Source organism: Squalius cephalus, assembly GCF_949319135.1.
Source record: "Squalius cephalus genome assembly, chromosome: 15".
Taxonomy (NCBI): Eukaryota; Metazoa; Chordata; class Actinopteri; order Cypriniformes; family Leuciscidae; genus Squalius; species Squalius cephalus.
Window position 1 is genome coordinate 1,104,613 of NC_137136.1, and position 26,870 is coordinate 1,131,482.

Genomic DNA, 26,870 nt, shown 5'->3' on the forward strand with positions numbered 1-26,870 from the left:
AGCTTGTTATTTCATGCAAATGTCAAAATGTATTAGTTTACTAATCATGCATTAAGGTAAAAGAGTTTTGAGGTCATAACATAACGTCTTTATTAATCATAATTCTAATTTGTGTGAAAAGGAATACGTTTTGCTGGTTTTATTGCCAGTGTTCATTTCAGCTGGAAATTGTAATATTTTGTGTAAAAAAAAAAAAGAAAAGTTTTTTAAACCAGTCATTGTTGGCTAAACCATCATCTGAACACAATCATTACAGTATAAACTGATTGCATCATCATGGTCTATGATTATACATTTCCCAAAAGGAACCATTTTCACTTTATCATCATTTTATTTTACATTTTACCCCCCCCCCCCCCCCGAAGACCACTTATAATGTCAAGCTTGAAATAAATGTTTCTTGCCTCATAATTTACTTTTACCCAACATGATGAGACGTGACAAGTTTCCTCTGACAAGTAATTTGTCTGTTCTCACTGAAAGTGAAAATGTGAATCATTCAATCAGAATATTTTATGTTTAATAAACAGCTTTGTGGAGTGCGGTTTTGAAGAGCTACTCAACACGATGCCACAGGAAGGAAAACTTCAATTCCCATAATGCACTGGGCACGTTGCTGGCCACGCCCACTCTGCTCCTATTGGATAAGCTTGACCAGAGTCAAAAACCTCCTTGCTTTAGTAGGAAATACTTCTTAATAAACTTTAAGTCATAATGGTGTCAACTTGTATTGTTCTGGGTGCAAGAATTCAAAGAGTGAATGTTTAAGCTGAAGGCAGCGGCTAAAGGCTGCAAAGAATTGTAAATATAGAGAGAATCTAAAAAACCTCCATGTTTGTAGTCAACATTTCAAACTGGATGAGCATGAACACAGTGTTCAAGGCTAAACAGAGAGAAAAACATTTACATATTTAAACACACTACCGACACTGCAACAATACAAGGCGGGTTGAAAACTGGTGAAGTTACACTTTAAGCTTTAAGGCGCTGATATACTTCAAGCTCAAACTGGTGTGACATTTTAAACAAAATCAGTTCAGTTCTTTTAGTATTTGTTGTGAGAGTTCGAAGTAGTTTGTGTTTCCCGGAAATTTTGCTCTGGCTGTTAAACATCTTCCAACTACCATTGGTCTGTGGTTATGATGTAATAAGTGGGTGTGGCTCGGAGGCTCCGCCTTCTTTGACGCAAAAATCTTCTCCGGTTAATTTCTTCTGTTCAGTTCGCTGAGGTCACACGAGTAAAAACATGAACACACTGGAGAGACGCTTTAGAGTAAAAACTGGAGCTGTGATTGTAATTAAAGGAGAACTCCGTTCAATTTTAACATTGAGCTCATTTTTTTGTAAATTTGGAGTGCTGTCAGTACAGAGAACAACGACAAAAATCAGTGTTGCCTACACCGTGTTATCCTCTTTTTAAAATTTGCACCCTGTTGACTTCAATGGGGCAAGTTTTAAACCTGCTTTTAGCCTCTTAACATCCTTGATGTGTCATTACAAGTGCACAGCCATGTGAGTGATTCCTTCAGAGTGAACGTGGGTCAATCTGACTGCAGTAGATGTACAAGATATTAATAAAAGTGATGTTAATTCAGCCAGCGCTCATACCTGTATTTACATCCTGTTTTCGGTCGAAAGTCCACAGTAGTCGATTGTCGAGTTTGGGCGCATGATAACCTATGAGCGTGAACTCGACAATCGACTACTTTGGACTTCGACCGAAAACAGGATGTAAATACAGGTATGTGCGCTGGCCGAATTAACATCACTTTTATTAATATCTTAGTTAATTAGTTCTCCTTTAAAAGCGACACTGACACTGTTTTTCCCTTTTTATTCCTTAAAACTCATCTTTGATCACCAAATGACACATTTAAACGTTTTTCCTTGAAAATAATGTATTCACGCCTTAAAATATCTTGAATGTAACTCGACACCCTTGCCTCATTTAGTATGCGCGGTGCTATGAATATGCAAATGAGCTCCGCCTCCACTCACTCACTCAGCTCAGAGATCCACTGGTTGACGATCACACGTTGATCTGATTGGTTACAAGGTAGTTTGTGCCGTCAGAAACACCAGCGATTTCAAAGCGTGTTTTTGAGACTGTCTTTGGTTCACTGCAGTTTTAAGGAGGAAATACTCAGCAATGCTGTCGACTTTTGAATTTACACATGGTTTGTCTTAAAGCAGATTAAAAACACCACATAGACACATAAACAATATTAAAAGCATCCGGCTTTCCACCACAGCGGGAAGAACGAAAAAGTGGGGCTTTTAGCATCTCTCTACTACAGTTTCCCGAATCCGTAAGTCCAAAAGAGCCTAACAACTAGCGGCAGAGCTAACGACTCGAGACACGACATCAGGACGAACACACACACAAATGAGACAGCGTGTCGAACGCACTGCCAAACTCACCCTGGCACACGGGAGGAGGACCATCCATCTGGAGTCTCTCGCCCAGCCGACAGGTCAGGATCTCGGAGCCGAGCAGCGAGAAGCCCGGCAGGCACCGGTACCTGATGATGTCTCCTGTTGAGGAAACACACACACACATCTCTCTTTCCCACTGCAGCGTGCGCTCAACAACACATTAGCTAATTAAGACCTGACCGCTTACACACTCGTGACATTAATGATGACAAATGCAGAGCGTCGCTGTTATTTTCCCCACAGAAAGAGGCATTTTCTTTCACATTAAATAAGAAACGCTGGACTGTGAAGGCGGGTTTCTCTTTAACGAGGGTTCGATGATAAATCTACACACACAACTGATCATCAAACGTTGTTCTTACGTGCTCCGACTAACGCTCAAAATAATGAACTGGTTTGAGTGGGACAAACTTAAATTAATCGAATTAGTTCAGTCAAATGAACTTTTATGAGTATTTAGCACTTTCTTTTTCTTTCAAGTTCACAGAACTGATATATTCTAAGTAAACTGAATGGTTTCAATGTTATGAGTTTTATTAAATTAATTCTTTTAATTTAGACAAACTTAAGTTTAACTGAAACGGCTGGGATTTCTATTTCCCAGCATGCTTTGCCGATGACACTCAAAAGCGAGAGTAAATGCTAAAATTAAGTGTAATTTAAAAAAAATTTTTTTTTTTTTTTTTTTTTTGTGTGTGTGTGCAAGATTAATGTTAAGTAGGAGATTTAGCAGTGATTAATGTTTTGTTATGCTAATTTAGAAGAATTTCTGGTGGTTTTAGGAGAGTTGCCATCAGTGGTGCATGAGCTTAGTTTGAGAGCAAGTTTGTTAAAAGCTTTATAATCATAATCATACTCATACGGCAAGTGCTATACCATGCTATTGTTAACATGTTAGCAAATTAACAATTTAGCATTTATTGAACTAGCTTGTTATAGCTAGCTGAGTTTATACTAATAAAAATGTTCACATTGAGGTTACATGAAAATTTTAACATGTTAAATGTATGAATTAGTGTACTCAAACATTTCAAGTTAAAAGTTTAACTTAAAAATTGAGGCAACTGACTGCCTTAAATTTTTTGAGTTTTGCCAACTTATTCATGTGTACAGTATAGTCTTCGACGTGGTCTGTTATTTTAACACGGAACCACTGAAAAAAATGATTTGTTGAATTTAATCAATTTTTTATCGTAAGTGGTTGCATTCAATCGATTTTATCTACATTTAAACAAATGCATTAAGTTGAACATGATACATTTTAGTTCAACTTAATGCATTTGCTTAAATGTAGCTAAAATCATTTGAATGCAACCACTTACGATAAAAAAATTGATTAAATTCAACAAATCATTTTTTTCAGTTTACATCCGACAATTGGGTTAATAAAGATTACTTTGCCTTTCGTTTTAGTTCTTGTTAATGTTAATGTCACAGGGAACGAGAATTATCCATTATTTCATATATTCCTTTACTTATTTAGAGTAACTTTTTTAATTTTTTTGTTTTTTTACACGGACATATGTATGAACAGATGTAAGTGGGTTGTTGCAAGTATGTAAGCACATGGTAGGAGTGTGTGAATATGCGTGTTCATAGATGCATGAATGCGTGTGTATACGGATGTGTAAGTATGTATAATTATATATGTGCATATAGTTTCTCTTTATGTATGTGTGTATATGACTTGTATACGTATGCATAATTTGTATGCATTCTTATCAAGTTAATTTTATTTAGTCATTTCATTTGACTTATTTTTCTCTTTTCTCACGTTTATGTATTCATACGTTTACATGTCTTTATTTGCATATTCAGTACAACATGCATGACTTGTGCTTCGAACATTCAGGAACGAGGGCAACGTGAAGTATTGTTTCAAACATATCGTGTTGCTGTTGATGCTTCACTGTTTATGTAAAGCTTAATAAAGAATAAAAAATGAAAAATGTTCTTACCAATTTCGAATATATCATCTTCAGCCAGGATTTCTGCGTTGGCTACGGGCGCGGGAGGCTGACACACACGGAGCTGGTACGCTGGGAACGAGATGAGCGAGAGATACGTGATGTTTAGAGCTTGTTTAAGTGATAACGCTTTGAAAACAACCCACACAATTACATCTTAAATCATCACACCTGTCACTGGAGTTTCTCTAAATGCACAACACAATTACAGGAGAGTATGAATCATAATCAACGTCTCAGCATCTGCCTCGCCAACACTCGTTATGCACACTGTCTAATTGCAATGAGTTTCTAAAAGAGGATTATATACATTAAAAACCTACTATTACTGGCGTGTTATGATCATAATCACTATTTTGATGTTGAGCAGAAAATATTCCCTCACTAAGATGTATAATTCAGAAATATTGTTTATACGAACTACATGCTTTAGTGCAGCAATGCTGGGAAATTATGTTTATAATATACATATTCAAAAAGAAAGTTAATGCTATAATATTAAAAGTATTCCTTTTAAAGGGTTAGTTCACCCAAAAATGAAAATTCTGTCAGTAATTACTCACCCTCATGTTGTTCCAACCGCGTAAGACCTTCGTTCATCTTCAGAACACAAATTAAGATATTTTTGATTAAATCTGAGTGCTGGATCACTCCTCCATAGGCTGCTAGGTGACCGAAACTTGCTGGCCCAGAAAAGTCATCAAAGAGATCGTTAATATAGTCCAAGTGACTACAGACTCAATCTTAAGTTTATCAAGCGACGAGAATACTTTTTGTGCGCAAAAAGAAACAAAAATAACGACTTTATTCCACTATTCATTTCCTTCTATCTGGGCCTCGAGTTGGTTCACGTAGTGTTTTTTGCGCAGCGCGTCTGTGAGGCCCAGAGAGAAGGAAATGAATAGTGGAATAAAGTCGTTATTTTTGTTTGTTTTTGCGCACAAAAAGTATTCTCGTCGCTTTATAAACTTAAGATTAAGCCACTGTAGACACTTGGACTATATTAACGATCTCTTTAATAACTTTTCTGGGCCAGCAAGTTTCGGTCACCTAGCAGCCTATGGAGGAGTGATCCAGCACTCAGATTTAATCAAAAATATCTTAATTTGTGTTCCGAAGATGAACGAAGGTCTTACGCGGTTGGAACAACATGAGGGTGAGTAATTACTGACAGAATTTTCATTTTGGGTGAACTAACCCTTTAAATGTCAATGCAATAATTTTGCTAATAGATGTAATTAAATATAAAGTAATATATTGTTCATACTAAACAACCTGCTAAAAAATATTATCAAAATAATGCTGTAACATTAAATAATTTATGTAAAATGTAGTAATTTAATTAATTTGCTAATAAATTTAATAATTTGTTATAATTATTAATGTTGACAATGAATGAATACATTGCAGATGAATAAATAAAGTAAAAAAAATATATATATAATTAAAACTTTTTTTTTTTACTGTATACATGAACCTGCTAATAAACAACAATTTTCTGTAATTATTATTAGGTTATTATTAGACAAGTTTAATTGATAAATTAACTGAAGAAGAAGAAAAGAGTGGTGCTCGTTCATGTCTGCCGACACACACACAAGGAAGGTTGTAAGATAGTTAAGGATTAGTTTAAATGAGTTTTCATCCAGCAAACGCTCTCAGTATCTTAACATCATGAAGATTTACACACATTTAAATGACCTCTATACTGTTAGACGGCACCGCTGATAAACAAAAGCACATCTCATTTAAAATTCATCATCAGGAGGAAACAGAAACACACACCGTTCTGGGACCGCAAGCATCTTATTTTATTATCTTTTAAAACCCTAACGAGCTTTGTGCTCCGCAGCTCTTGCCTTAACTTCCTTATGCTGTATTGCTTTATTGGTAAACCTCAAAAGCATCAGCAGGAAATATGCTAACGCAGATATTATTGCCCTTTATCGAATAACACTTTCCCATCACAACGGCAAAACGGATTAGAGAGATGCGATGGGGTCAAAGGTCATCTGTCGTGTTCAGATGCTGTTTCCCCTGTTAAACGCTCTGTTTAATAACCGAGTGAGCATCGCAAAGCATCAAACACCCACATTTATCTTTAGCAGGAGAGGCAACTGCATATTTCATAGTAAAACCAAAAATCATTGACAAAATTGAAGTCAATTCGTGCTGGGCAACGATTAACCGTTTCCAAAATAAAAGTTTGTGTTTACATAATATATGTGTGTGTGCTGTGTATAATTATTTTGTATATATAAATACACACATATGCAGGTATATATATATATATATATACCTGCATATGTGTGTATTTATATATACAAAATAATTATACACAGCACACACACATATATTATGTAACATATATATATATATATATATATATATATATATACACATTATATATATATATATATATATATATATATATATATATATATATATACACATATATATATATATATATATATATATATATATATATATATATATATATATATATATATATATATATATACACATATTTATATATATACACTCAGCTAAAGGATTATTAGGAACACCATACTAATACTGTGTTTGACCCCCTTTCGCCTTCAGAACTGCCTTAATTCTACGTGGCATTGATTCAACAAGGTGCTGAAAGCATTCTTTAGAAATGTTGGCCCATATTGATAGGATAGCATCTTGCAGTTGATGGAGATTTGTGGGATGCACATCCAGGGCACGAAGCTCCCGTTCCACCACATCCCAAAGATGCTCTATTGGGTTGAGATCTGGTGACTGTGGGGGCCATTTTAGTACAGTGAACTCATTGTCATGTTCAAGAAACCAATTTGAAATGATTCGAGCTTTGTGACATGGTGCATTATCCTGCTGGAAGTAGCCATCAGAGGATGGGTACATGGTGGTCATAAAGGGATGGACATGGTCAGAAACAATGCTCAGGTAGGCCGTGGCATTTAAACGATGCCCAGTTGGCACTAAGGGGCCTAAAGTGTGCCAAGAAAACATCCCCCACACCATTACACCACCACCACCAGCCTGCACAGTGGTAACAAGGCATGATGGATCCATGTTCTCATTCTGTTTACGCCAAATTCTGACTCTACCATCTGAATGTCTCAACAGAAATCGAGACTCATCAGACCAGGCAACATTTTTCCAGTCTTCAACTGTCCAATTTTGGTGAGCTCGTGCAAATTGTAGCCTCTTTTTCCTATTTGTAGTGGAGATGAGTGGTACCCGGTGGGGTCTTCTGCTGTTGTAGCCCATCCGCCTCAAGGTTGTGCGTGTTGTGGCTTCACAAATGCTTTGCTGCATACCTCGGTTGTAACGAGTGGTTATTTCAGTCAAAGTTGCTCTTCTATCAGCTTGAATCAGTCGGCCCATTCTCCTCTGACCTCTAGCATCAACAAGGCATTTTCGCCCACAGGACTGCCGCATACTGGATGTTTTTCCCTTTTCACACCATTCTTTGTAAACCCTAGAAATGGTTGTGCGTGAAAATCCCAGTAACTGAGCAGATTGTGAAATACTCAGACCGGCCCGTCTGGCACCAACAACCATGCCACGCTCAAAATTGCTTAAATCACCTTTCTTTCCCATTCTGACATTCAGTTTGGAGTTCAGGAGATTGTCTTGACCAGGACCACACCCCTAAATGCATTGAAGCAACTGCCATGTGATTGGTTGATTAGATAATTGCATTAATGAGAAATTGAACAGGTGTTCCTAATAATCCTTTAGGTGAGTGTATATATATATGCATATATATATATATATATATATATATATATATATTTATTTATTTTTGTACATAATTAATATTATATATAAATATAAATATTTTATATATAAAATAAAAAAAATTCTTAAATATATACATGCATGTGTGTGTATTTATATATACAAAATAATTATACAGAGCACACACATATTTATTTTGTAAACACAAATGTGATGCGATTAATCGTGATTAATCGTTGCCCAGCACTAATATGCATGATAAATGCAAACTCTGTTCAGTCTCCACATGCATCTGCTTGCATGATGCACACATTATAGTGCATGTCAAACCGTAACTTATGAGGTTTCATAACAGCAAGGATTTGAGAAGCCAACAACTGCGTATGTTTCTACTCCTGCTCGTTCAGAAATGGGTGTTATTACGGATGACGGAAGTTTCCAAACACATTACAGCGCCATCCGCGGCAATAATCGAAGCCATTTTCCAAACAAACAAGTAATATCATTTCTAGCCTGTGTTTTTGAGAGCAGTAAAACAAACAGCAAGAGAGCAAAGCAGCAACGTGAAATACTTCTAGGAACAGAGTTTTTTATATGTACTAGCTGTTGATACTATTTTATAGCAATTACTATTCAATTCTGCTATTGAATGAATGTTTGATTATTTAAATGTAATTGGTATTTTGTCCTAACCAACCCCTAACCTTCAACACACTATTGGTAAACCTCTTTAAATATTTAGCCTAATTTTAACAACATATGAGCCTTATATTCTGGTTTTAAATTCAGTTTATTTGGAACAAAATACCTTATTTTTCAACGTGTGCATGTACTTGCTTTTCATTAACTCATCTGATATGTGACCGGCTTAAAGTGCAGTAAACGGTACAACTGTTTGCGCCACAATCTAGTGTGTTTATTAGTACAGTGATAACTTAAAATAATATGAAAACAAATACCAGGTTACATCATCAAAAAGCAGGTATGAACAGCTAAAATAATGTGGATGGAGTCTCTCTGCAAGCTCACTGCACTCGCAACCAAATCAATCACTAACCACAGCCAATCAGAAGAGAGTGTGGGTGGAGTCTCTCTGCAAGCCCACTGCACTCACAACCAAATCAATCACAAACCACAGCCAATCAGAAGAGAGTGTGGGCGGAGTCTCTCTGCAAGCTCACTGCACTCGCAACCAAATCAATCACAAACCACAGCCAATCAGAAGAGAGTGTGGGTGGAGTCTCTCTGCAAGCTCAACTTCACTCAAGCAAATCAATCACAAACCACAGCCAATCAGAAGAGAGTGTGGGTGGAGTCTCTCTGCAAGCCCACTGCACTCACAACCAAATCAATCACAAACCACAGCCAATCAGAAAAGCGTGTGGGTGGAGTCTCTCTGCAAGCGCACTGCACTCACAACCAAATAGATAAGCACAAAATCAAATTAATAAATATTACACCATTTTAACATTTGGAACATCTTTGTTATAGAATACACTCTTTTTATTTATTTTCATGATCTGAGGTGAATGATCCATCACTGCTTTCAGTACGGCTATGAATGATAATCAAATTCACATTACATGCTTTTAACATCAAATAAAGCACATAGTCAACATCTGAGATTATAATTGTCACACTTTGTACATTGTTGTTCCAGCCACAACGTCACAGAAACAGAAGCCGTTTCTAAAGTAGAATTGTCACTGCCGGTTAGGACAAAAACTCTGGTTGACATGGAAAAGATGCTTTTTAATGCATGTCACGGCCTTTAAATCACATCTGGTGTGACACTGAAAGACTTGAACACTCAAATTTGAATGGTTGCACCTGCTCTTTTATTAAAAATAGAATGATTTTTAGGTTAAAAATGTGGAAAGATAATAAAAAATTTAATCATTTCCATGGGTCTAGTCTTCGCATCAGTTTGAGGTTTAAAGGGACAGTTCTCTCAAAAATTTAAATTAGCCCATGATTTACTCTCCCTCAAGTCATCCTAAGTGTATATGACATTCTTCTTTCAGACAAACACAATCACCGTTATTAAAAAATGTCCTCGCTCTTCCAAGCTTTATAATGGCTGTTTATGTTTTAAAGGCCATAAAAGTGCATCTATCCATCATAAAAGTGCATCTATCCATCATAAATGTGCATCTATACATCATAAAAGCGCATCTGTCCATCATAAAAGCACATCTGTCCATCATAAAAGTGCATCTATCCATCATAAAAGCACATCTGTCCATCATAAAAGTGCATCTATCCATCATAAAAGTGCATCTGTCCATCATAAAAGTGCATCTATCCATGATAAAAGTGCATCTGTCCATCATAAAAGTGCATCTGTCCATCATAAAAGTGCAAAAAAAGTGCATCTATCCATGATAAAAGTGCATCTATCCATGATAAAAGTGCATCTATCCATCATAAAAGTGCATCTGTCCATCATAAAAGCACATCTATCCATCATAAAAGTGCATCTATCATGATAAAAGTGCATCTATCCATCATAAAAGTGCATCTATCATGATAATAGAGCATCTATCCATCATAAAAGTGCATCTATCATCATAAAAGTGCATCTATCCATCATAAAAGTGCATCTATCCATCATAAAAGTGCATCTATCATCATAAAAGTGCATCTATCATGATAAAAGTGCATCTATCCATCATAAAAGCACATCTATCCATCATAAAAGTGCATCTATCCATGATAAAAGTGCATCTATCCATGATAAAAGTGCATCTGTCCATCATAAAAGCACATCTATCCATCATAAAAGTGCATCTGTCCATCATAAAAGCACATCTATCCATGATAAAAGCGCATCTATCCATGATAAAAGTGCATCTGTCCATCATAAAAGTGCATCTGTCCATCATAAAAGCACATCTATCCATGATAAAAGTGCATCTATCCATGATAAAAGTGCATCTGTCCATCATAAAAGTGCATCTATCCATCATAAAAGCACATCTATCCATCATAAAAGTGCATCTATCCATCATAAAAGTGCATCTGTCCATCATAAAAGCACATCTATCCATCATAAAAGCACATCTATCCATCATAAAAGTGCATCTATCATCATAAAAGTGCATCTATCATCATAAAAGTGCATCTATCCATCATAAAAGTGCATCCGTCCATCATAAAAGTGCATCTATCCCTTTAATTCAGCTCTCCTCTATAGGTGGTGCTGTCACAAAAAAACAGGAATATATACAGCAGAAACCTGAATGTACATAATGCAATTTCACAGCACAGTTTGAGCTGAATGTATGTAAGTATGTTGAGCATAAATAACATGTTCTGGGGGCGTGAGGGAATAAGCCAGGATAATCAACCTGACAATAAGCAACACACAGACGATCAGCAAACTAAGCCGTGCAACATTAAAGCGGGAAACTGCTCACCATGGAAACGCAGAACAAAGAATCCGCTGGTGCTGAAGTCGCTGTGGAACTTTAGCAGGATCTGATTGGATGTGCTGGAAACGAACTCCTGAGACGAGCTCCCACTGAACTGACCGATCTGAGGAGATGTTTGGTCAGGGCCGTCCCTACAGGAGACAATAGAGGCATTTAAAACATCCTTGACTTCTTCTGTTTGCTGATATAATACTCTCTCTCTCGCTCTCCCACGTCTGCCGGGATCACATAAAGAACAGCTTCTCTTTTCTGTCGTTCTCATTCAAAACCCTCAATAGTGAGTTACACGCTTAAAGCAGAGCGATCAAAACACTGACCTTGCTTCTCAATCTGTCAAAATCCTGTAATTGCACAGTGCTTTTTAAAGGAACACACCACCATTTTTTAAAATGGGCTTATTCACCGTCTCCCCTACATTTAGATAGGTGGGCAAACACATTTTTGTCTCAGTGCATGCATTGTCTTAGTCTGGCAGCGCCGCCTCTATCCTTTGTTGCCGGATAGCATGTCGTGAGTAAAAGTGAACCAAAAAAAACCAAAAACGAATTACTTCTTGTGGCATGCATATTCACAACGAGTCTAAATGTCTTAATGTCCCACCTATCTAAATGTAGGGGAGACGGTGAATAACAAAAAATGGTGGCGTGTTCCTTTAAAGGGGTGGTTGATTCTGATTTGACTTTTCTAACTTTAGTTAGTGTGTAATGTTGCTGTTTGAGCATAAACAACATCTGCAAAGTTACGACGCTCAAAGTTCAAAGCAAAGGACGATATTTGCTTTTAAAGAAATCGCTTTTTAAGGACTACAACAAACGGCTGGGAGAGACTACACCACATTCCTCCCGGGTTAGTGACATCACCAACCCTAGAATTTACATAAACCCCGCCCCCTGAACACGATTTATAGATTATCATGACAGAATATGCTAATCAATGACTAGAAGATAACTCCACATCAGCTTCATAAATTCATCAACTAACCATTCAGAAATGTCCTGTTGCTCTACATGTTGTCACTTCTTCTCGAGTCTCTCCATCATTGTCTGACTCCGGTTTGAACATAAAAGGCTAAACGTTTTTGAAATTTTCAGTGCATGTGTGTGTGAGGTAAAAGAACACAAGCTCTTGAAGCTCCGCCCACTGTGCCGGGAGCAGCAGCTCATTTGCATTTAAAGGGACACACACAAAAACGGTGTGTTTTTGCTCACCCTCAAAAAGTGACAATTTTAATACGCTATAAAAAATATCTGTGGGGTATTTTGAGCTGAAACTTCACACACACACTCTGGGGACATCAGAGACTCATTTTACATCTTGTGAAAAGGCCATTATACCACCCCTTTAATTAGGAAGACGCTTTTATGAAACTATTTTGAAACCATCCGATTACAGAAAGTTAGAATAAAAAAAATGCAATAAAAAGCAATGTAGCTTTCTAAACTACTCAACTTTAGTGTCATAAAATTATTATCATGGGAATCCTTTTTAAAGTTGAGCATGTTCATTAAATATATATGGCAGATAGATATAAAGTATTGGTCTTAAGCTGTAACTTTAAATGTTTATTATAAAATTTAATAACAGATCGGCTACTTCAAGCCTTTATGTATAATGCATTACAATAATGGTGTTCATAATGCAAATGCATTATATCGCTTCATAAATAACTGTAACTAACGTTAAAATGCATTATAATATTTGCAGATTCCTTGTTGCATCTGAAACTGGTTGTTTATCGTGTGTTTTAATGCATTATTCTTTCTAAAGGTGTTCGATGAATATATAATATTATAACTGTGGTTACAGTTATTCATGAGGTGCATTACAATGCATAATAAATGCATTAAAACACTTTTATAATGCATTATGCATAAAGGCTTTAAGTAAAGTGTTACCACAGAGACTAATGTAAACTTTTCCTCTATAGTTTCTCTTCTAACTTTTTAATGACTTCCCCCAAAAAGAGTCACAATGTCATGTCCACAGATTTTGCACCGTGAGAATTAAATGATTAAACTAAACAGTCTGTTTTCACTATTGTACCTCGAAGACTTCTGTATGTAAACAACCCTTTGCATGAGAAGTGAGTAACAATAGCATTGAGCTTTGAATATGCATTGATATGTAAATGTGGGAGGTCATACTCTATGATAAATTATTTCTGAATACGCCGTTCCTGGGGAAGGATTTAAACTGAGTACATCAAACCCTTTTATTTTGGAAAAGCAAGAAAAATCCTATTTTCCATGATGTGAACACAAGCGTCAACATTTTGCATTCGCACCAGCCACTTGACACTTCAGCACTAATGCTCGCTCAAGGAGAAAATACATGGAAGAGAGAAATGTGTGAAACAAAACAGATAAAAGACTCAAAGTGTTATGTAAGTCTCAGATCAGCAGCATTACAACAGATGCGTTTCTTCATGGACGAGGACAAACTCTCTGCTGGAATTCTTGACTAATCATTTTGATGGATCCAAACTCACACTTGGTAATCGGTTCTTTTATTTTTTACCGATCGTTCGGTGAGTTTTAACAGTAGCACTCAATAACGCCATCAAGGTTTTCATTTAGTCTCACATAAAGAATGCTTGGCATTGAACTCGCTGAAGGAGATGTATAATTTGTTCATCACTGGCCATTTAAAAACATAACATTAATTAATTATTTAAATAAATAAAATTCATTAATTTATGGCAATTGTGAAGTTGTTGTTTTGCAATGTAATTATTATTAGTAGTAGTAGTAACAACTATAATAATAATAATAATAATAAATAATAATAATAATAATAATAATACATATTTAATAAAATATTGTATCGGACATTTAAAAACAAACAAACAAACAAATAAATAAATAATAAAATAAATAAATGTCAATTGTACATTATAAAATGTTGTTCATCATCAGTCATTTAAAAACATAACAAACAAACAATAAATAAAGTAATAAAGTAATTTATTTATGGCGATTGTGAAGGAGTTGTTTTGCAATTTTATTATTATTATTATTATTATTATTATTAATACCAGAGAGTTTGTCCTTGTCCATGAACAAGTGTCAAGTGGCTGGTCCGAAAGCAAAATGTTAAATAATAATAACAATAATAAAAAAATATTATTATTATTTGTCATAATATTGACAAATAGAAAAATAATAAAATATTGTTCATCATCGGCCATTTAAAAAAACAAAACAATTGTACATTATAAAATATTGATCATCATTACTCAATATAAAAACATAACAATAAATAAATGAATGAATTCATTAATGAATAAATTAATTGTTGTTTTGCAATCTAATGTTTGTTAACTTATTTTTTTTTTTATCATATTAAGAAAAGTAATTATGAATTTGCATAAAATAGTAAAATATTCAGTATCTCTATCCTAAACCTGAGGTTATTCTTAACACTCGTGTGAGTTCTGTGAGTCCTGCGGTTATACGAGGCTCAGCAGATGTTAGCGTTTAGGTGAAGACTCTTCTAAAGCGCCGGCAGGACTCGTACCAGATGGTGATGTAGTCGTAGATGGGCTCGGTGTTGAGCACGGTGAAGTTGATGTGGATGCCGTTGCCTGGAGGGACTCGGATGCTCCAGATGCAGTCTTTAAGATTGGGGTAATCAGCCGGGTGTCCCGGAGAGTAGATGGTGCCGTTGAGGGCCGTGATATTCCCACCGCAAAGAGCTGAAGGAAGGCCAATACAATCAAAACTGAGAAGCACAATGCCTTATACAGATGCAACAAGCAATAATGCAGTGACGTCACACTTCATCTCACAGTTTAATGCATGCAGAAAAGCGTTCATATATAGTCCACATTTACCACTGAAGCTTTTATAGAATTTACGGTAACACTTTACAATAAGGTTCGTAAGTTAACATTAGTGAACTACATTAGTTAGCATGAACTAATAATGAACTGCAGGTATACAGCATTTATTAATCTTTGTTAATGTTAATTTCAGCATTTACTAATACTTTATTAAAATCTTGTTAACATTAGTTAATGCACTGTGAACTAACATGAACTAACAATGAACAGCTGGATTTTAATGAACTAATATTAACAAAGATTAATAAATACTGCAACGAATTGTTAGTTCAAGTTAGTTAATACATTAACTAATGTTAACTAATGAACCTTACTGTAAAGTGTTTACAAAACTTGACAGTTTAATTAAAACCTTTATGGCCTGGTTTCACAGACAGAGCTTAGATTAAGCCAGGATTAAGTATTTTTTAAAGTACTAAATTGAGTTTATAGATTTCAAAATAATGTCAAAATGCAGGTCTTGGCGAGTATTCTCGTAAACACAGTCAGTTGTGTTTTAAGTGAATGTAAATAGTTAAGAAAGAAAACACGTGTAACAGTATGTTGGATCCGTGCGTCAGGTCTTAAAGTGACAGCAGACAAAGCAATGACTAGCTTAAAGGGTTAGTTCACCCAAAAATGAAAATTCTGTCAGTAATTACTCTCCATCATGTCGTTCCAACCCCGTAAGACTCTCGTTCAACACAAATTGAGATATTTTTGATTATATCTGAGAGCTGTCTCACTCCTCCATAGGCTTCTCTATTATTGAAACTTGCCGGCCCAGAAAATTATTAAAGACAATGTTTAAATAGTCCAAGTGTCTACAGTGGCTCAACCTTACGTTCATCAAGCGGCGAGAATACTTTCTGTGCGCAAAAAACAAACAAAAATAACGACTTTATTCAACTCTTCATTTTCTTGTAACAGCGCAGCGCTTCTGGGTTGTACGTCAGAACGGAGGCTCACTATTGGCCAGCATCACACGCATCACACACATGACCAGCATCGGCCAATAGTGAGCCTCCGTTCTGACGTACAACCCAGAAGCGCTGCGCTGTTACACTACGTGAACTCACTCAGAGAAACACAGAAGAAAATGAAGAGTTGAATAAAGTCGTTATTTTTGTTTGTTTTTGCGCACAGAAAGTATTCTCGCCACTTGATGAACTTAAGGTTGAGCCACTGTAGACACTTGGACTATTTAAACATTGTCTTTACTAATTTTCTGGGCCGGCAAGTTTCAATAACAGAGAAGCCTATGGAGGAGTGAGACAGCTCTCAGATTTAATCAAAAATATCTTAATTTGTGTTGAACGAAAGTCTTATGGGGTTGGAACGACATGATGGAGAGTAATTACTGACAGAATTTTCATTTTTGGGTGAACTAACCCTTTAAGCCTAGTCTGTGAAACTGGGGGAATATTTCAGTATTTTCTGTAAGAAGGGCTAGAAGACGAAAGGTTTGTTGGGTACCGTCACATCGAGGCACAGGATGGTTCCAGTTGCGGCTGATGCCATGCAAACACGTGAGCGCCGATTCCCCCAGAAGTGTGTATCCCGGCAGGCACTGGAACGAGATGGTCATTCCCACGCCGAAATCACTGCCGATCACCACTCCGTTCCGGAAGGGCCGCGGATCCGGACATCTCTGCAGCTCATAGGCTGAACACACACACACAAACTGTGTTATTTACTTATGAGCAGAAGGTTTTATCCAGTGAGAAGCCATAATGAACACCAGTGACAATTATATAACAGGGCAGTGTTGGGTGTAACAAATTATAAGTAATGTAATCAGATTACTTTTTACAGATTACTTCAATGTTTTCATTAAAGGGGGGGTGAAATGCTAATTCATGCATACTGAGTTTTTTACACTGTTAAAGAGTTGGATTCCCATGCTAAACATGGAAAAAACTAAATTGTACGTTTGAAGGAGTATTTCTGTGCCAAAAATTGTCCTTCCGGTTTGTCACAAGTTTCGGAAAGTTTTTTTCGAGTATGGGTCTGTGTGACGTCAGATGTAACGGAATTTCCTTATATGGGTCCTAAGGGCACTTCTCCGGTAAGATCGCGGGCGCGCGCGCACTCGTAGACCAGAGCAAGAGAGCGAAAGCAGTTCGCCATCAAAGCGTCCTGCCCGGCTTTTGGGAAGCCAATGTCACCAAAGAAGTGGGTTTTTGGTTGCCAGGGCAAGACAACCCTGCACAGATTCCCAAAGAACCCGGCGTTAAGGGACCAGTGGATGGAGTTTGTTTTTCCTGAGCATAAACGGAGTTGTGTAGACTGTTTGTTCCCTGCATTTCGACGATGATTGTTTTACAAACAAAGCCCAGATCGACGGATTTGCAGATCGTCTAATGCTTAAGGATCGAGCAGTCACAATGATAAAGGTTCGGTGAGTAAAACTGCTTCAAATGTCTCTGTGTGTTGTTACTAGCTCGGCGCGTTAGCACAGCTAAGCTTCGCCCACAGGGCCCGCCTCCAGCCGCTCGGTTTTTTCCGGAAAGACTCGGTACAGCCTATCTTTCTTTTATAAATATAATAAAACTAAAGACTTTTTGGAGATATGAAGGATGCAATACTACTCTATAGGTACTCAAGATTAACAGGAGATTGAGTGAAAATGAGCATTTCACCCCCCCTTTAAAGAAAGCCTCTGTGCATTACTTCCGATTCCTCTGAACATTGAGACAGGAGAGCTGTCCATTCCTTTTCTGATAAAGTAACTCAGATATAAAAGCAGTGTTGGGAGTAACACATTACAAGTAAACGCAAGTTGCATAATCAGATTACCTTTTTTCAAGTAACATCCTGTAACTTTCATTAACTTGACATTAAAACCTAACAAATGCATCCAACCAAAGGCACCTATTGAAAATGAACATGTACATTTGATTATGCAGGAACGTCTCCTATGGCTTCAGATTGCAATAGAAATTATGCAAGACAAAGTTCTAAACTAGTTTAGTTTAATTTCAATAAACGTCCTGTCCATGATGTGCAAAAATGCTTAGACAATTAACATACATAATTATTAATGAAAGCAAAAAATAACTTTGGATTTAATATTCTAATTCTAAGTACTTTAGAGAACATAAAGAGTCATAATTATCATCTAAAATTAAATGTCTAAACTTAGCCGTGTGGCCACACACACACACACACACACACACACACACACACACACACACACACACACACACACACACAAAAGCAATAACTATGTTGTGACTACTACTGAAAAGTTCTGTCAAAGCAAGCGGATGAGAGCTTCTATTTATAATAATAAAAATAATAATAATGTTTATTTATATAGCGCCTTTCCGTAGTTCAAGGTCGATTTACATTGTACATTACAATACATTTACACACCCGCACACACATTACAATCACATAAGGACACATATAGTCACATTATCCAAAATGCATGTTAAATTAATTAATTAAATAATATTAAGTTAAATTCAGAAAAGCATTTCAAAACAAACTTCCTGGTTAAACATTAAAGCACACTAGTGTGATAAACAATGCCATTTTCTTTTCATATTTTATTGAATATTGACAAAATTTTCACTCAAAAACTGAGGTGCATCCCTAGTGAAAAAATAGTACACTTAAGCACAATTTACTCGTATGTACTTTAGTATAACTAAATGTATTTGTGGCCAACTATAAATTGGTATAGGTACAGTCCGTTAAATTGGAACAACTCAGCTTTTTAGTTGTCTAAAAGCAGTTTTATAAAATATACTTGTTTGTGATAAAGTGGAACCATTCCAAGTATACTTAAGTACACTTTAAATATCTACTCTTGTATTTAAGTTTTGAAATGCAGAATTCACTCAGCACGAACTTCAAATGTATTTTGGTGCACATTACAATTGCAATTCAATTAAACCCTAATGCTCAAAATAATGAATTGGTTTGAGTATAATGAATGAATGAATGAATGTATAATAATGAATGAATTTTCGGCCTGTTTCTGTTCTACCTTTCATCTCTAAGGTGATGGAATAAATTGTCTCTCTGCAACTCCAATCGTTTTTAACTAACAATTATGAGACCTTCAAATCAGGTTTTAAAACACTGCATAGTACGGAAACGGCCCTTGTAAAAGTCCTAAATGACACTGACTCAGGAGATTCTGTCATTTTAGTTATGCTAGACCTGTCTTCAGCCTTTGACACCGTCGATTATGAAATTCTCATCTCTCGCTTGGAGTCCTATGTGGGGCTTGGAGGAACGGTCTTAAATTGGTTCAAATCTTTTTTAACCAATAGAACTTTTTCGGTTAAAATAGGAAATTCTAATTCATCATCACGCAAGCTAACCTGTGGTGTACCGCAGGGGTCTGTTCTTGCACCTACTCTCTTCTCTCTCTATCTGCTTCCCTTGGGATCTATCTTTAGGAAACACAACGTTTCTTTCCACTGCTACGCTGATGATATGCAAATCTATCTGCCTCTGACCTCCGAAAATGAGCATGCTCTTAGTTGTTTATCCGCGTGTCTGGACGACGTAAAATCATGGCTCTCAAAAAATATCCTTTTTTTAAATTCAGATAAAACGGAAGTTATTGTTTTTAGCCCCTCCGAAACTAGTAGGCAAAACTCACAAAATTTGGAGTTCTCAAATCTGAGTACCTCATCCCAAGTGCGTAATCTGGGTGTGATGATCGATAACAGTCTGAAATTTGACCGGCAAATTGCCTCTGTAGTGGGCTCTAGCTTTTTCTATCTACGCTCTCTCTCTAAAATTAAATCTTTTCTCTCTAACGCCTCTTTAGAGGTCGCTGTCCATGCCTTCATAACATCGAGGCTGGACTACTGCAACTCTCTATATTATGGTGTTGCTAAGACTCAAATTTCACGCCTACAAGTCGCTCAAAACGCAGCAGCGAGATTCCTGAAGGGATGTAAAAAGTTTGAGCATGTTACACCCCTTCTGAGATCCCTACATTGGTTACCGGTTCAGCATAGAATTGAATATAAAATTCTATTACTGGTCTACAAATCACTAAATAATCTTGCACCATTATACCTGTCGGACCTACTTCACCTATATACCCCTAAGCGAGGGCTTAGATCGGAAAACAAATTCCTCCTTCAGATTCCCAGAACCTGCTTGAAAAACAGGGGTAATAGAGCGTTTGAAGTGGCGGGCCCCCACGTTGTGGAACAAACTCCCAATCCAAATTAAAATGGCTTCCACTTTATCTGAGTTTAAATCTGCTCTGAAAACTCATCTGTTTGATTCAGCTTTTAATATGTAATTGGATTTTTGTATTTATTGATTACAAGTGATCATTGATTGTTTCATTGTGTATTTGATTGTAATTATTGTACAGCACTTTGGTCGGTTGACAGCCGGTAGTAAATGTGCTCTATAAATAAACGGAACTTGAACTTGAACTTGAGTAGGACAAAATTAAATCAAACTAATTAGTTCAGTCAAATGAACTTTTATGAGTATTTAGAACTTTCTTTTTTTTCAAGTTCACAAAACTGATATATTCTAAAGGTGACATATCCTGAAAATCTGACTTTTTCCATGTTTAAATAGATGTGTTTTTAGCTGATTCTTGAATGTAGCCACAGATTCCATAATTCCATAATTTAGGAGCATTAACACTAAATGACCTTCCACCTGCAGTAGCCTTCCGGAAACGAGGGATGGACAAGAAAGCAAGTTCAGCTGATCTAAGGGACCGGCAGGGCGGTATAAGAGTACAGTAGATCAGACAGATATGGAGATGCAAGGCCATTTAATGCCTTAAACGTTAGAAGTAATACCTCAAAGTGAATGCGTGATGCCACGGGTATCCAGTGAAGGTCATGAAGCGGAGGAGTAATGTGAGAGAACGCCGGGCGGAGGAGAGAACTCTTGCTGCCGAGTTTTGAACATACTGTAATCTTGCAATAAGTTTTTTGGGCAGACCAAGAAATAGAGCATTACAATAATCCAGATGTGATGTGATTAATGCATGAATTAAGGTTTCAGCGTCAGCTAAAGTGAGAGAAGATCGAAGACGTGCAATATTATGAAGATGGAAAAAAGAGAAGAAATATGAGAGCCAAAAGATCGATTAAGACACCGAGGTTACGAATAGATGACAAAGGCTTAACATGAACTCTATATTATATTTATTACTTCAAAACCTCGAGTGAGGAGAAACATCTTACTGTTCAGGAACCATAAAGTCAGAATAGTGACAGATTCCTGCTGTCGAAACCACAAAGGCACAAGCAGTGGAATATAAAAATAGACTTTTAAAACTTCTGAGTAAATCTTACTAGGGATTTCAGGGTGGTTGTCAGATGAAAACCGTCTAAAGGGCCGTTCACAACTATAACGATAACTATAACTATATTAGCATCCACACATATCGTATATTTTACACATATATTTTCTTTAACAGAAATTGCTTTTTAAGAACTGTAACAAACGGCTGGTAGAGACTACACCACATTCCTCCCGGGTTAGTGACATCACCAACCCTAGAATTTACATAAACCCCGCCCCCTGAACACGATTTATAGATTATCATGACAGAATATGCTAATCAGTGACTAGAAGATAACTACACATCAGCTTCATAAATTCATCAACTAACCATTCAGAAATGTCCTGTTGCTTCTACATGTTGTCACTTCTTCTCGAGTCTCTCCATCATTGTCTGACTCCGGTTTGAACATAAAAGGCTAAAAGTTTTTGAAATTTCCAGTGTGTGTGTGAGGTAATCAGAGCTGCTAACACACACACACACACACACACACACACACACACACACACACACACACACACACACACACACACACACGCACACACACACACACACACACACACACACACACACACACACACACACACACACTCAAGTTCTTGAAGCCTTGCCCTCTGTGCTGGGAGCAGCAGCTCATTTGCATTTAAAGGGACACACACAAAAAACGTGCGTTTTTGCTCACCCTCAAAAAGTGACAATTTTAACATGCTATATAAAAATATCTGTGGGGTATTTTGAGCTAAAACTTCACACACACACTCTGGGGACATCAGAGACTTATTTTACATCTTGTGAAAAAGGGCATTATACCACCGCTTTAAGCTATCCTTAGATAACAGAACAGTCGAAATGGTGCTTTTAATTGAAAAGACACTGATGTTATTTTTAGTGCTATCTGTTAATGCTGTGCTGTAGATGTTTGCATGGTCAAATCCTCTCAGAAAATCTGCGTCTTTAAATTCATCCCATTGAAAGCACCACAGCTAGACATACACATTCCCGCAAGCAACTTAATTATGCAGGGCTTTTCCGTAAGACCGATCAGTCGTTCAGGCCACATCTCGGAGCTGCACGAGGCTGGCGAGAATATGCTTGTGGATGTGCATTGACTGAACTCAAAGAAAACAATTGGTTATGTTCTCTATATTGTTATTGCGAGGAGGGATGTAACGGTGTGTGTCCACTGTAAAAATAAATAAAAAATCTGTGAAATTTACCGTAAAAAATACGGTTGCAACATTTTTGGTTTTACAGACTTAACTTAAATTTACAGTAAAAAAGCATCTTTCAGTATCTGATATAATGTTAATGTACCGATCTATTGAAGTGCTAATATCTGTTTTGTACCATTGTAATACACTGACAACCACCAATCACAGCGGTGATGAGAGTCACATGATCAATCAAAGCTTTTCCACAAGCTGAGAAAGTTAAAACTATTATACAGAAACTGCACAGTGTCATTCACACACACACTGAACTCCATCATGGACATATTATGTACATAACTGATTAGAAAAAAAAAAGTTATGAAAAAACATATTTCAACAAAAATACATCAAATGTGAAGCGTCACGCAGGGAATTGTGGGAATGTCAATTTATGTTTTTTCACTGTGAATTATATAATGACTTGTTCTTTTTCACTTCCAAAAACTGTAACGGTATTTTACTGTAAAATTACATTAAATGAACGGTTATATCTATCACAGTTATTCACCGTATAATCTTTCTGTTAACCAATTAACAGTTTTTCACCGTAGCATTTTTACAGTCTTTTACCGTTAAATCATTTTTTACAGTGTCTGGACAGCAGAAGCAATATCCGCGGGCAGGTCTGACCCATCTTACCCTCGTAGGTGATGTGGAAACCGGGCTTGTTCTGCGAGTAGTCGCTGTGAAAGAAGAAGCTTGTCTCGTGGGTCGTGCTGAAGAAAGACTCGGGAACGACAGGCCCACTGAACCTGTCGATCACCGAACCCGAGTCCAGCGTCCCGCCACGCACTTCCAGGTAATCGTGAACAGACTCCGTGGAGAAGTTCAGGAACTGCAGGTGAATCCCTGTTCACAAACAACAGGAGGAGAGATGAGGTGCGTTTTAACAATGAGATGCTTGAAGAAAAATGGGTAACACTTTACAATAAGGCTCATTAGTTAGCATGTATTAACTACACTCTAAAAAATGCTGGGTTGTTTCAACTCAAATTTGGGTCAAATATGGACAAACCCAACCATTGGGTCACATTTTTAAATTACATTTTTAATCCAATGTTTGAGTTTGTCCATATTTGACCCAAAATTGGGTTAACATGAACTAACCATGAGCAATACAGTATTTGTTAATCTTTGTTAATGTCAGTTAATTAAAATCCAGCTGTTAATTGTTAGTTCATGTTACTTGACAGTGCATAAACTAATGTTAACAAGATTTTAATAAAGTATTAGTAAATGTTGAAAATTAACATTAACAAAGATTAATAAATGCTGTTCATTATTAGTTTATGCTAACTAATGTAGTTCACTAATGTTCACTAACGGACCTGATTGTAAAGTGTTACCGTAAAATGAGGATTCAGGTTAAAGCGAAAGTTACAGGATACAAACCAAAGCCAACGGGAAGTTTAACCGTCCAGTTGCAGTCAAGCCCACTGGGATAATTCCCAGGAAAACCGGGACTCAGGATAACTCCGTTCATTTCGGACAGGAATCCTCCACACTGAGCTGGAGAATAAAGAGTGAAGAACATTACACAGATATTCATCAAGTCCAAACTCCTTTACAGATCTAGTGATATACGTGTTTTCTCTTCATATAAATAATGTTATCGTACATCACATATTTGAAATGACATTAGATGATGTAAATCATGAAATTACACTTCAATATTGTTGAACACTTCATATTGTTGTGATGAAACAATTCAAATTAGATGAAACGCCACAAATTCAGTTTTCTAAATTAAATCATGCTTAACTTTTGAATCCACATTCAATTGCTCAATTTAAGGAAGTAGCATTAAAATGGAATTAAATTCAAATAAAACAATACATAAACTATTTTTCAGTGTTCAGTGTCACACATGCAAGTGTAAAGCCCAGTGCAATACTGGGAGAGCGAGATGATCAGATATTCATCAAGTCCAAACTCCATTACGGATCTAGTGATATGCAAAATGAACTCATTTGCACATATAAGAGAGCCTCGTGTTCTGTCTTCATATAAATAACAATGCAATGATGTGCACTAAGAAATGCTTTCAAATGCTAATGGAATAAATGTGCCGCGTTCATTTTGAGAAAATGATATATGTGTTATGTTTTCTCATAATGACTTTTTAAATTATTACCAGTAGACCTCACTGGGATTGAAGACTGAAGTATATCTCCTTTATTTTACTGCGGGGTGTGTGTGTGTGTGTGTGTGTATCTCCCTGCTTGTGTTTGCATTCGTCTTATTGGCAGATGTGTAATGAATGGCCTGTTGGACTCGCTGTCCATTTACAGTGCTTTAGAACAGCAATTGAAATGTCAATAGAGAACATTGAATCTTCTGTTTACCCTGAAGGAGTTCGAATCAATTCAACTTCAAGTGTCATTCTTTAAAGGAACAAGCCGACTATTTGGGACTTTAGCTTATTCACCGTATCCCCCAGAGTTAGATAAGTCTAGGGCTGTAATCTCCCAGTCGATTAGTCGATTATTGGTCGATACGTTCTGGCTCGACCAAAATTCTGATTGGTCGATTTTTTGCCGCGTTCATTTCATCAGTTTTTCCGCGTTCATTTCATCAGGTGGAAAGCACTAATTGCTAATGGGGGTGTTTTCAGAGCACCGCTGTTTCCCAGGTAACAGTCTGTCTTCAGAACACCCCCCTTGTTTTCTCTTCTTTTGGATTAGCCCAACCCACTGGAGAAGACAGACAGATTGAAGAAAGTAGGCTACTAGAAGGTTTGCTGAATATTATTACTTGATCTGGTTTGTTTAATAAACATTCTTTTTTTTAATTATAGTGGACGTGCCTTTTGTGTTTAAGAGTAAAAGCTTTAAGTTAATAGTCTATTCGTGTCTGAGCCGCGAAGCTGAGCTCCACAGAGCGGCTGAAATGATAGTGTCTGTCAGTTATTATAATACATATGACAAAAACAATTGTCTAAATTATGTTGCATATTCCTCAAAAGTTCTTGTGATGATATCACTAGTTGACAACATAGTACTGTTTTCGGAAATCATAGGCTCTGATATTGCGCAGGTGCACGTGATGCAGCGCTGCCAGAGCTGACAGACTCGTGTGTCAGACTCATTTCAGTGCAAAATAATTTAATATACGATTTAATATACTGCAAATAGCCTACTAGTTTTTTATGTTTATTTATAATTCATTTAGGCAGACAACAAGGCTACCAAGTACTGCTCAGCTAATTAATTTAACGTTTTTTTTCCTAACGTCATTTTTAGTCAATTTTTAGTCTTCAGTCGACAAAGATTTTCTTTGGTTGATTACAGCCCTAGATAAGTCCACACACACCCTTCTCATCTCTGTGCGTCATCTCATCTGACGCACCCACCGCTAGCCTAGCTTAGCACAAAGACTGGAGGTAAACAGCTCCAGCTAGCATACGGCTCACAATAAGTGACAAAATAACACCAATTTACATGTTGTGATGTGTATAGTCACAGCGTGTACAGATAACAAGGTCACATGACACACAGCCATCTTCTAACCGTATACATACTGGGAACTATATTCTCAGAAGGCGAAGCACTGCTACTTGGGCAGAAGTGAATAAGGTAAAGTCCCAAAAAGCCTTTTAATGTCCCAAAAGTCATGGTGGATGTCAACAACTGAGTCATGTGACAACTCATTAATTTCAGCAAGTAGATGCATACGATGAAACACCACAAACGCAGTGTCCTAAATTAAATTGTGCTGTGTTGTGTCTATATAAAAAAGTCAATAGATTATAAATGATTTGCTCTGGCTCTTGTTTTAACTGATTTTGTTCCGTCATCTGTTGACGTTGTACAAGCAGAATGTGGCGGTTGGTCGCTGTGGTATATTAGCCCCGCCCCTCCTCCACTGTGATTGGACGGCTGGGGAAAAAGTGACAGTGATGAGTGCTGCGAACTCTCGGCGGCCGGTAAAAAACGTAGAGTGTTCATCGCTTCAGCGCGA

General features: G+C 36.8%; 1 protein-coding gene across 2 annotated transcripts in view; it reads right to left on the reverse strand.

Annotated features, from left to right (window-relative positions):
* Positions 1-26,870, reverse strand: part of csmd3a (CUB and Sushi multiple domains 3a) — a 331,891-nt gene that overhangs the window by 94,737 nt on the left and 210,284 nt on the right. For both annotated transcript variants that reach the window (XM_079894353.1, XM_079894352.1), the window contains exons 40-46: positions 24,303-24,419; positions 23,550-23,759; positions 16,887-17,075; positions 15,107-15,284; positions 11,576-11,721; positions 4,395-4,475; positions 2,422-2,535 (exon numbers count right to left, since the gene is read on the reverse strand). In XM_079894353.1, coding sequence (XP_079750479.1) covers positions 2,422-2,535; positions 4,395-4,475; positions 11,576-11,721; positions 15,107-15,284; positions 16,887-17,075; positions 23,550-23,759; positions 24,303-24,419 — 1,035 coding nt within the window. The remainder of the gene's footprint in view (positions 1-2,421; positions 2,536-4,394; positions 4,476-11,575; positions 11,722-15,106; positions 15,285-16,886; positions 17,076-23,549; positions 23,760-24,302; positions 24,420-26,870) is intronic.